Source organism: Homalodisca vitripennis, chromosome 3 (genome assembly GCF_021130785.1).
Source record: "Homalodisca vitripennis isolate AUS2020 chromosome 3, UT_GWSS_2.1, whole genome shotgun sequence".
NCBI classification, from domain to species: Eukaryota; Metazoa; Arthropoda; class Insecta; order Hemiptera; family Cicadellidae; genus Homalodisca; species Homalodisca vitripennis.
The window spans coordinates 30,592,681-30,605,967 of NC_060209.1; the positions used below are offsets into that span (position 1 = coordinate 30,592,681).

Sequence of the window (13,287 nt, forward strand, 5' to 3'; positions counted from 1 at the left end):
TGATTAAATTTATGCCGATATATTCACATAAGCCATGGATTAAAAGTTTAAGTTTGTTAAATATAAATAGATAAACAGTTTTAAATCATTCATCACCATTATTGAAATGCTTTCATTATTAATTAGTATGAATTACATAGTGATGCCTATTACATTTTTATGTGAAGTTTTGAAGTCACAGCTTCTGCTATTTTGAAAAACATCGTAAACTTAAATACGATCAGTAGTGTAGTGTAAACACAATAAAACATGAACTTATTAATTAATTTTCAATGCCAAAGATTTTACATTTACTCTACTTACGTTTAAATTACCAGGAAATGTTCAAAAACCTTAAAATAACAACCAAAAATACGAGTTTTGGCCCGTATCTTAGGGGAGGGCATCAGTATCATAAGGAAGAAGAGAAAAGGAGGAAAAGGAGATCGGCGTTTACTAACAAAAGTTTTTTATATACGAAATATGGTATAACTTAAATTTGTTAAAAGACATTTTCTGAGAGATTTTGAAGACTTAGACGCTTAATTAAATCTAGTGATCTAGTTATATCTCGCCCATTGTAGCTCCTAGATATTGTGAACATTGTTCCTGTGAGAATTGTTTTATTTCTCTGTTTACGGGTTGAGCGGGTACAATAACACTATAATACATCATTCAATACAAACAATCCAAGACGTTTACTCTATAGTAGACAAACTCGAGAAGACTCATCCTCTTGACATAAATACAACTGCATAAATACTATGTACCACTGAAAAATAAATTTGTGATTTTATAAATAACAATAACATTTTTATTTCATTAACAATATTAATAAAGTCTTGTCACTAAACAAGACAGTTTTCAATTTAGAGACATTTGATTATGGAATGGGTCTTAACTTACACAAACTGTGAAGCTGCTTCTGAATTTACAACTTCTACACATACATATAAAATATTAAAGCTGTATATGAAAATACATAATATTCCCTTACGTTCCTTACAAAAGTTTTTACTGGGGTAAATTTTTTCCTTAGATTATAACATTGAAATATAAAATAAATTAAACTATTGCTACATTAACGCTAATTACGTTTATCTTTAATGTTTTTCACCCATCTAATTTTTACTCATCAAACAATTATTACTTTTGAAAGACAATTACCTGTTTCGATCGCAGAAATAGTAAGTTAATATCAAAACACTAATATACAGAGTTCTATAATTAAATTTAATTAAGTGTTTTGTGTAAGTATAATTCTATGGTAAAAGAATTTGATTGGTGATAAAGGTCGATGTGATTAGTCGCGTTTATGGCGCCGCGACTATGTTGACAGGTGGCGATTTGGCAGGGTTTCTCAAGAACAACTGAAACACATAACAGATAAATTATAGCTATATGTGACGATGAAAATACTTTCAACTTGTGAATAACGTATAAATGCCTTAAATCGCTAAACTTCCCTTTGGATAATTCACAAAATAAATATTGAGAACAAAATTAAATAACATGACTTATTTAACTTATACCACACTAATACTCGAACAAATAACATATGTTATTGCACCTATTCTTAAAGAAAAAGGAATGCCACAACATGTAAAGAGTAACAGGTTCTGCTGAGGTATGATGCAAAAATTTGTTAAAGTTTCATATGATTGTACACGGTTTGTTTACAGATTTATTTATTCAGACATTTTCCAGTTTAAATTACGGTTACCAACAGGACTAATAAACATATTGCATGACGCTCAGGCAGATCCCATGAAGTGGCATGCACGATGGCCGAATTCCTTGTACCTTTTCATTCCTTGAATCTATTTTTTTATTCGCTCAGCAAAAATTTAATTAATAATATATATATATATATATATATATATATTTCAATAAACATTGAATCACAAAAAGTACTTGCTCAGCCGGGAGTCGAACCCGGATCTCTCACTTGCCGGGTGAATGTGCTACCATTACACCACAGAGCGCTTACTTTTTCCGATTCAATTATTTTGTATTTGGTCGTATCTGTCACATATGCGTTTAAATAAGCAAACTAACATATGATCGGAAGACCAAACACCTGTCAAACGCCTTTTATTTACGTGAAATTGTATAAATGGCAATAGCCTTATTTAATTTCAATAAACATTGAATCACAAAAAGTACTTGCTCAGCCGGGAGTCGAACCCGGATCTCAATATATATATATATATATATATATATATATATATATATATATATATATATATATATATAATAAATATATATGAATACAGGGTGTAACAAAACAATTGGGCTGGCTATACATCTTCAGATTATAATATGTGATTCTAATCTTAAAGTAAAGAATAACTTATTTCCAATTTACACTTGATTAAGCAACTCTACCTCATTTTGTTTGTTTTTTTTTATTAAAATAATTTTATCTTTATTTGTACCTTTACGATTGTCACAACACTTGGTAAATGGATCCATGTCAAAAATAATTATATCAGAAAAAAAATATCTAAAAATAAATTTTATTATTTACAAAATTTAATTTTTCATGAAATAAAGTTGATTTTTTATATAAATAAAATAAATTTCTGTTTTTATCTAAATTTGATGCGTCATAAAAAGTATTTCAAAATCCGTTATGAAATAACCATTTTATGGAAGGATTTGTATTACACATGCAAACTAAATGGCCCAAAATTTGGCAGTATTTGAACATATGTATATATATATATATATATATATATATATATATATATAACTACAATTATTGTCTGTACAATATTTCGTTGTATTTTCAACTTTCTTAAGTACACTGTATTAACGTACACTGAATAAAATATACAAACAAAAGAAGAAACACCTGATAACAAACTTTCAAAATGTAAATAACAATTTTGACATTCAAACCAGTTTTGATTAGTTTTTGATAAAAAAATATTTAAACGTGATATAATATAATATTGAAATTGGGTAAATTTGTAGATCAGAATCTAAGGATTCAAGTGAAATCCTTAATTCACTAAGGATACAAGTAATTTATATATATAAATTACTTTTAGTACCTTTACTAAGCTAATGACTATTAACTTCTTAATAACAAAATTACAAGTTTATGGTCCTACGCTAAGTTTATTTCTAATTCCTCAAATAATTAAAAGTATTTTATACGTTATGGGTGATATAACCATAGGATTATTTACTAAGAAGTTAAATTACATACCGTCTTGTGGTACTCCTCGGTGCAAGTGGCGATGTCGTAGGCTAGCTGGCATGTGTCCAGGTTGGCTATTGGCTGTATCTTAACTGAGTTAAAAAAAACTTAAGTTAGATTAAGTGGTTTACAAATAAAATACACATAGCCTAATTATAAAATATTTCCCAGAAGAGGTAGAAGAACTTTTATACATTTCATTGGCAAAGGAAAAATTAGTACATACATTTCATTAAAGCTCTTCAAATAATTTCTAACCATGGTTTGGACTTACAAATAATTCTCTTCATATCTATTGAATACCTTATATTAATAATCCATAACAGAGGAAAAAAAACATGTTCTTTTACTTCTAGTCCATCTAATATAAAACTTCAAGTATATTCTTAACATTTCCCATACTCTTCATAATTCCCTACCATCAACCTTGACCACAGTGGTGGTATCTGAGTCATTACGCATTCTACATTACTTAGCTGTCATCGATTTTATCTGTTACAAGGTCTTAAATAAAGCGTCTCGATTGATTATTTGAGCGGCTATTTGACCCCAACACCTGGGGATCACCATTATCAAATGACAAGAATTCCCAGCCTTATTAAGCATCCTCTATTTCTACAGGAACTTAGTGGGATATCCTTGCCGGGCGCCATGGAATCATAAAAGATATTTAAGATCAAGCATAATCATTGGAAGAAATTTATATCTTTGGACGCATTTCTTTTCGACCAGATACTGGTTAGTCTCCCATTTTCAACCGTGCCGGTGTGATGAGTGATTGTGTTTCTCGTACCCGAGACTACTTATGCTCGGGACTTGCATTCTCTGCAGTGACAACGCCTGGATTAGAATCCAAGCAGGTCTTCGGTATGTTTGAACCATTTTCTTTCCATTCTCTCCTTCTTTCTGTTCTCTAGTTTTGTATGTACCAATAACTCCCCCTCCTAACGAAGAGGATAGATTCCAATACTCGAAACTTTGTGTTAAACCTGTTGTAACCATAAGGATGGCAAATGTCCGAATTCCTGTTGTCCTTTCAAACTGGTAGACTTGAAAAGAATCGTCATCAAATATACTTAAATTCCAATTAGAATTGATTCTGATAGTGGTTCTGTCCAATGCTGAACATCGAATTCGTCGCCTGGTTTTTAGGCTTCATATAGGCTTCTAACCTTAAACTTCTCACAATTAAAAGTAATGTGTTTGGCAGTCTCCTCCGGCTGATTCAGTAGGATGAGGATCTTTAGTAGTGAGTCCTAAGGTGGTTCTTGAATTGACCGTTTTCAGTCATAAGGAATTAACCTGTATCAGGAGCTCCATTTGTTTAGCTCCATCAGCCAGTGTGTTAACTGGTGGCTGTAGTGAGGTTCACGCCAAACGATCGCCCAGAAATCAAAAAATTTAAACTCTTTCACTGATGGCGTCGATTATCAATGAACCATTCCTCAATAGCTTGATATACAGTTGACTTGCTTTTACCACAAGCTGGTTCAGGCCCAAGAAAGTGTTTTTTTTCAGCCATTTCTCGCTAATACGTCAGCGAGTTCATCGCCCCTAAACCGACATATCTAAGAATCCATCAGGATGTTCTGAATCACTCCTTTGATCAACATAATTCCTAGTCAGTCCTATATTAGTGCTAGTATATTAGCGTGCTTACATTTCACCCTTAAAGACAGTGCAATAATCTCCTAGACTTTCTCTGAGACCTCATCTACGAGAAGGACTCCATCCAGATCAGCCTCCTATGAGCCATCTAGATAAATAAATCTATATAAATCTCAGATCTTCCCGGGGTCTGATGGATACGACAAGCGGTTACCTAAATCCACTCAATAGTTAGTCATAAAGCTATTTTTTTACTAATATGTTTCTTACTTCACTTGATAATGTGTAATGTATATTGAATTCGACATATTTAACCTAGTATATAAACATATAGTTTACTATGTAGCTGATCCTACACTATATGTGGTACAGCATGCGGTAATTTAAGTATAAATGTCTGGCCTACTTTATGTTTACAGATCGCTTCATATTTAAACCTCATATAGTCATTATGACAAGAATTTAATTTCGAAATAATAGTGAGACATCGATTCTTAAATGAGGGAAGATTACAACTACATATGATGGTTACAAAAAGAATAACACAACGTTTCGACGATTGGAATCTACCCTCCTCGTCAGGTGGGGGAGGTATTAGTACATACAAAAATAGAGAACAGAAAGAAGGGAATGAAAATGATACCCAAAAGGTGCTAGGAGTCTAGACCAGGCGTTGCCTCAGCAGAGAATGCAAATGCTCGGGACTATTCAAATGACAACGTTTGGTCTAGACTCCAAGCACTTTTTTTTAGTTATCCTTCTCTTTTCCTTCTTTTCTTATTTCTGTTATCCATATTTGTATGTACTAATACCTCTCCCGCCTGATGAAGAGGATAGATTCCAATCCTCGAAACGTTGTGTTATACCTTTTGATGGCAAATCCTGTTATCCTACCAAACCTTCCATCGCCAATAACAAACTTTAAACAAAGTACAGAAGATGATTCTACATCTCTATTCCGGCCAGCGGTTACCAAAATAGAGTGGCATTAATCATAGCTTAAAGAGTCAAGATTAAAATAATTGTACTTGGCAATAACTTCTACTCACTTTTGTCGTAACAATAATCCGCAAGTTTCTGGAATTCCGCTCTTAAACTCTCGTTTCCGTGGGCATTTGTCAGATACTCTACTGTAGTGTTGAGTGCGAAAGTTCCCTCAGGCGACATCTAAAAACAATCCTTAAATTTCAACACATTTTGAACAATTTTAATTGTTTAAACATATTTTTATATTGTTACTAGCAGTTGCAGTTACCCGTGGCTTCGCTCACAATTTCTTATGTTTTGCGCCTGTATGAGCACTTGTAGTTCGAGTGAATTGAATGTCCGTCGCCAATATTAAGTTTGCCTTCTTGCCTCGATCAAGTAAATATGTTAAAATGTGTATATTTATGGCTATTTTAATTCATATATTTAATCTTACATATTTTTGGTCCATAGATTATTTCCGTTCAAGAAAATATATAACACAGATCACAGAAGCTTACTTCTTTCAAAATATAATTAATATTGGTTTTAAATCCATAGTAAATGTATGTAGTAAAAGTAACTTTGTCTGATATGTCTAGTACTTAATATTTGCTAAAAACGTACAGTTAAAAGTACATTAACAGTGATAGTATTTATATTTTTGTATCTTTATTATTATTTTAATATTTTAGAATATTTAAAGCTGGAATTGGTACATTAGTTCAAAAGCGACAGTTCAGTGACCTTTCATCTAGCTTCCCACTGCTTCAGAGGTGTCAAATTCTGACCATGTTATGTTTTAGGGCATTTTCTAAGACTTATGAGTACCAACCTAATTACTGAAATCAAAATAACGGCATGAAAAATAATAGTTACTCTTTAGAGAATTTACACAATATAAAAGTAAACAAACCGTATATGGGGATTAATTAATTAAACGCATGATTGTACTGTCTTAAATCAGACAGATTAGTTGATTACATTTTACAGGCTCTTTCAGTTAGTATTTTACAACTTTAGAGCAAATGATGGGACTTTACACTACTTTAAAGACCAATGGGGCATGGGGATTTTCCAAATAAGAATAGGCCTATATAACGAACAAAGAAAGGCATTTTAGCATTCATAATATTATTTGGATATTCTTTTTTTTATTTTGATATTGTATAACATTGATTTTGAGGTTTTATTTTGGTACATTTTGAGGTATTATAATTTAATTATTTTTAAAAGTAGAGCATAAACTATTTTAAAACGTATAGTTATGTGCGACATATTTATTTTTACGTCTAAGGTTAGACGGAGAGGTGGTATAGCTAAATGAGTTTACCCTGATAGTTAACTCAATAAGATAACAACCGGGTTGAATGAATTCAACCACCGAATGGTATACTGTTCGGATTCTTTTCTCCGAAACCACTGCCAGGAAATTATGTTCTATGAACTAATAGCACTTAGAGACTTTATAAACTTATTTGATGTTTAAAACGTTAATAATTATTTCATCTCACGTGTCTGTGTCAATCACTCATGGATTTTCGTAAATATATCAACCCGTGTGATGTATCTGAATTAAATTTTGCAAAATAAATTCTGCTGTGTAATCACAACTTTTTGTTTACATTATGAATAGTAGAAATTTCTATATACATAGTACTTAATAATAAGTTAAACTTACCATTCCGCGAGACTTCAGTAAACACTTCGTCATACACTGAAAAATACACAAAATTAGTATATTTTATTGTATTCAGTACAAAATATTTTTTCAGCATTAAGTAACTAATGGTCAAACCAACCTATGTACTACAAAGTCTCTCATCTGTTTGGCTACTTTTTTATAAAGTTAATTTCCAATGGCCCTAGATGCATGCCTTCGTTCTATGTTCGTATGTAATATCTGAACCGGACAGATCTACCGGCTTGTGTTCCTTTGTTTCCTGTGTGTTTTGTTAATTTAATATCAAGATTGACGAATCTTATGCATATATGTACTTTAATTTTATCTGATAATAGCATACTCAAAGAACGGGTAAGTGAATTTAAATTTGGATTGTAAGACATGATTTTAACAGGGTGTAAATTAAGTCCCGATACGCATAGACATATTCCAAACGGATTGAGGTATCGATGTAAAATCTTTACCATACCTAATTAAAATACTTTTTTGGACTTTTTAAGAATAAAAATTTCCTCCCAATTTTTGAAAGGGGGTTAGAAACAATTCCCCTCTACCGCCCCAAATGTTCTAAAGGCTAATTTTTGAAAGGGGAGCTTGCAATTACATTTTCACACAATAGGAGTACCAATTTGAAAATTTAACCCTTTCTATCCCTTTGGAAAGGGGGATCAAACATTTTTACCCTCAAAATAATATGTATTGTGAAGGTTGTACATTACTATCTCAATTCGTTTGGAATACATCCAGGTGTATCAGGACTTAATTTACACCCATAGATGTAAGAGATTGCTTCCCCATAACTTTTGCTAGGATCATCGTAGAGACGTTTTGTTCATGTCATTGTGTTTATTTTGAATTTACCTTTCAAATTACATATCATAAGAGAGGGGTTCAAATTTGAACATATAAAGTGACCCCCTCTACTTCCCATTGATAAGGGAGGTTGTATTTTTACCCTCTAAAAAGTTCAAAAAAGTATTTTTATAGGTATAGCGAAGATTTTACATCGATATCTCAATTCGTTTGAAATACGAGTATATCCAGGCGTATTATAACTTAATTTACACCCTTTATATTATTTTAATTTAGTTGGGTTTTTTATTTACCATTATATTTTTTTACACATTCTAATTCAACTTTCTACGTCATGAACTCTAAAATATTAAACTACAAAGTTACCAAAATCAACCAAAAAAACCAATAAAAGAAAATATGTGTATTGACATTTATACAACTTATTGATTGAACGCTAAAAATATTAAACACAAATTTCTGTTGTCATGAATAAAATGCAATGTCACCTTTAAATACTAATTTTTTTACTTGATGTGACTTTATAGACTAATTATATTACAATGGAGCGATCTTACTTATTCTACAATACTCAATTATGTGTATTTTTCATATTATTTCGTAATATATTTTCTCTATAAAATATATCAAACTCAATGAAGATATACTGTTTGTCTTCCGAACTGAAGTAGGGCTCCGTGCGTAGATAACTCTGTGCTCGGAGTAGAGCAGAACACACGTGAGTAACGTCTTGGAACGGCTCAGGTGGTGAATAAAATATGACGTAATCATGCACGGGGAAGGAGAGGGGAAGGGTGGAGAAAGCATGAATGAATGCATGAACCGCTTACCTTGCCCGGTTCGGAGCTGGGGATCTCCATACGCATGGCGATGTCCACATCATCTGCAACAATGGTCAATCAGTGAACGAGCTCGGCGATCTGGGGGAATATGGAGATTTGCCTGTTACGGACTGCTATTCAGCGACACCGCCCTATTGTTGGCGATTTGGATTGTATTCGGGCATAATGCACTGTGATATGAATTTTCAACCCGTACTTGGCGTATTGATGCCTGAACGATTATTATGCAATATCGTAAGCATTTTGTAGGGTTTGTTTGCTTTGTAAGAAATATTGGAGGGTCGGTTCTGATATTATCGGTCACTTTCTCAAGTGAGGTGAATGTAAGGTTTCCACGTACAAGATTTGAAATGCTTTTTGGGATGATTGGCACAATTATATGGCTGTTGAGTTTTAGTAGTTAAATAACATACGGGTATGTGAACTATAAAGGGGTTTCCTCTGTGGTTACTATAATTGTAGATTAAAACAGAGGGTAAATTAAAAGACTCCCCTTCCTCCTACAAAATAAATAAATATTATCAATCTAAATACAATTTTTTTCATCTTTATGTTACAACAGTTTTACAAAGTACTACACTAAATATTTCAAAAGGTTTTCTCTTTGTTTCCTTTCCTATTCATGAGTCGCAACACTGCATTCGTAAGTCGGTTCTTAGTTCCGAGATATGTTTGAACTACCTTTATTGAATAAATTGAATACGTAGGCTATTTGGAATATATGATCAATATCGCAAGAAGGCAATACTTGTGGAATATTCATTTTCAATACATACTTTTCTTATTTTGGATACTAAACATTAAAAAAGTAAACAGTTTTTATCTAAAAACTAATAATGGTAGTTAGAGAGACATAGATAAAAATTATAACCGTTGTACAAGAATTTAGTTTTAAAATAACAGCGGAATTAATGTTGAATATGATTACCATAGTATTTAGTGTTCAACACTATATTCATACGTAGGAAAAAATATACAAAAATAAACAACAACATTGAAAGTAAATTATTTGTTTGAAGGTTATTTTTGACGATGGAAGGAAACAGGATTTTTTCCCGACATTTGCCATCGTTCAGTGAAACAAGAAATCAGTAACACTACTTTTCGAGATCTGCAATCTGATCTCTTCTTCAGGTAAAGAACTAACCTAATACATAATTACAAACTAGGTTAAAATAAACAAATCTTACCAAAGCGTTGTGGCACGCCTAAGTCAGGAATCACAACCTACATGTTGTTTGTCAACTTCACTAACTCTATAAACATTCACTTAATAAAAAACTATACAAAACACTAATAATTAAAATTGAACTACGGAATACAGGTCACAATACGTCTTCATTCGTCTACTAACCACCTGCGACACTCAGTTCGTAATTATGTATTAGGTTAGTTCTTTACCTGAAGAAGAGATCAGATTGCAGATCTCGAAACGTAGTGTTACTGATTTCTTGCAAGTAAACATACTTACAAACATAATTTCTAATATGTTTCAACGAAACTAATTCCATGTTTTTAAAAACCTCTTTATATGCTTATCATAATATTAACCATACATTATACCCTAGCTATCTTTAATATTGTATAGTTCGAAATTTTTGAGGTGTATGCTAAAATGCTAATTATAACAGTGTCACTCTACTATCAGCGGTGTATTAATAAACCTTCAAAACTAACATTGCTGTCCGGTTTGACAATTTAAGATGACAGCCACACATGAAATCTAAAATTCTTCCGAGTCTGCTGCAAGGGATACTTCATTTCGAAACATTTGCTAGAAGGTAAACTTTGGAAGTTAGCGAGTTACAAAATTATATTTTTCCATTTTTCCAAAACAGTTAGTTCGCTTCGTTGTAAGTGACGACAGTTCGACATACCCTGGGAAGCTCCGGTCTCGTTGGCACATTGAAGGGTGACGTTCAGCATCTTCATGCGACAGGTAGAGCCCTCCAGGGTGCTATTGGCGCCGCCACTCATGGCCGGGACTCCGCCTTCCTGAGCCACCATCGTCTCTATGGCCGTGGTCGTGGCTGTGGCTGTGGCCGTGGCCACTGATGCCTCCGTGGAGTTCACTTCCAGAGATTGGCCCGACGTCACCTAAATATAAGCCATAATGAAGTCACCGTCATAGATCCCTCATGTGTTATAAGCCATAAACCACAGTGTTGTATTAAAATAAACATATACAGTAAAGAAAATTAACTAATGCACTTTGCTAATATGAAGGATTGTCTTGGAGGATCATTTGTATAATTCACTAATAAATTAAGTATACCGTTCTCCTCCGGACTGATACTGTACCTGTTTCAATCTTCGTATAAGTTAAAAATTTACATTTTTTTTGTAATCTGAGTTCTTTGTGTAATTTGAAGGAACATTTGCTTCTTGTATACATATGTTAAGATTAAATAAATGTGTTGTAGTTAATAAAATTATTTGTGTCTTTTTCCTAGGGCGCTGCTAGACGACCCGCCCTAGAGAACACTACTGCCAGGACTTCATTGACCCCCCCCCCCACCCGATTACGCTTCCTATAGAACGACTCCCTCCAAGCACATCTTCTAGAAGTTAGTTTTCCTTAGCTCCCCTACTGCACATAAGTTCCCTGTGAGATAGGAGCACTATTTGTCCTGCAGCCATTGGGATTAATTCCCAGAAACTATCCAAAGAGGGGATTAACATCCTCATCGACATTCATAGAGCCTGGAGCTGTGTCTTGTAGTAAATATATGTTTTTAATAGTAGCTTGGAACTAACAACAACACTTATTCAAATTTCTCCCATAAATCCGTCCAGTATTGATGTTTCCTTTTGGTAATAAAATATTTCGAAAAAGAGTAGCGAGAGTTCAAGCTACAATATTTAGGCTGTTGCATTCAAAAGTGTTTTCGATTAGTGTTACAAAATATCACCTCTTTTTCTAAACAAGGAAAGCCTAGAAAGTATCCATGCCTAACCTTAATATGCCTATCAGTCTCAGTAATCTATATCTTATAAACTTGGTTACTAAGTTACTAAGTAAACATAACAAACTGTTTGTATCATTTTGCCATTTGGAAATAGCCTATGTTCTTACAATATAACCTAAAAACTAAAGTACTTACCTTGATAAGAACCAAAGAGACCAACATGGCCGCAAAGGGTATTTCCATTGTCCAATTGTCTTTGTCTCAGCTGAAGGTTGTGTGTATTAACTGGCTACACGCAGTGCAATGCCTAGTATCTGGACCATCTGCTCTGTCATCAATGATTAGATAGTCTAGTAACTGCCCCATCACGTCCACCACTCGACACAGGAAGAGGCCGCTTGCGAAACCCGTAATGTTGTGTGATTCATAATACACATCGAGATAAACAATGAGTCTCGTCTTAACTGTCATAAATTAGGTCACTGGAGGAAACTTCCACTTCGCTTTGTTGATGGACAGTACTAACATTCAGTCAAGAGAACTGAAGTCATCCATATAATTCCTTATTCATTTCTAGATTCTAGAGTAATATAAAAATATTTACATAACACAATTCAAAACACGTAAATCCGGAGTTGGAAGGACGTGGCTGAAAATGGTTAAGAGAGATCTTTTAATAAGCAGTAATGCCAACTCCCCGACGCTGTTCTAATCTCATGTCTGGTTTCATCCAAGGGTGGGGGGGCACTTCCAGTTCATGACAGTCATTGACATCGAGCAGGACACAAGTTTGGAGGGAATCCATCTGTCTATCGCACAAAATACAAAGTTCAAAGCAGCAATACTACTGCAAGCACGTACACAAAGGGCATCAGAACACAAGACGGCATCACTACTGCAACCATGCTCACAAGGGCTTCACGACCCACGGCGGCAATACTACTGCAATCATGTTCACAAAGAACATCAGGACCCAAGGACGACACTACTACTGCAACTACGTTCACAAAGGACATCAGACCAAATACGGCATTATTACTGCAAAACTTACAAAAAGGGCATCAGGACACAAGTCGGCGCTAACACTGCAACCATGTCCCAAAAAGGGCATCTTGACCCAAGACGCCACTACTACTGCAAATCATGTTCACAGAGGACATCAGGACTCAAGACGACACTACTACTGCAACTACGTAATAATAATAATAATAATAAACTTTATTGTGAACAGACAATGCACACATTGTATCACAATCGTCCTACCTAACCTAATCATTC

General features: G+C 33.6%; 1 protein-coding gene across 1 annotated transcript; it reads right to left on the reverse strand.

The window, feature by feature from the left end:
- Nucleotides 1-431: 431 nt before the first annotated feature.
- LOC124356754 lies at nt 432-12,567 on the reverse strand. Its single transcript, XM_046807940.1, has 7 exons — nt 12,205-12,567; nt 10,978-11,197; nt 9,089-9,141; nt 7,443-7,478; nt 5,845-5,962; nt 3,197-3,279; nt 432-1,349 (listed from the first exon to the last, which is right to left on the reverse strand). The coding sequence occupies exons 1-7, from the start codon at nt 12,250-12,252 to the stop codon at nt 1,293-1,295; spliced, it is 615 nt and encodes a 204-aa protein (XP_046663896.1). The 5' UTR covers nt 12,253-12,567; the 3' UTR covers nt 432-1,292.
- Between the last annotated feature and the right edge of the window lie 720 nt (nt 12,568-13,287).

Excerpts from the sequence above, each read along its gene's own strand:
- LOC124356754 (XM_046807940.1), bottom strand. The coding sequence starts at position 12,252 with ATGGAAATACCCTTTGCGGCCATGTTGGTCTCTTTGGTTCTTATCAAG. Across the intron at positions 11,198-12,204 it reads TCTCTTTGGTTCTTATCAAG|GTGACGTCGGGCCAATCTCT; the intron begins GTAAGTACTTTA and ends GCTTATATTTAG. Across the intron at positions 1,350-3,196 it reads CCGAGGAGTACCACAAGACG|TTGTTCTTGAGAAACCCTGC; the intron begins GTATGTAATTTA and ends TATGTGTTTCAG.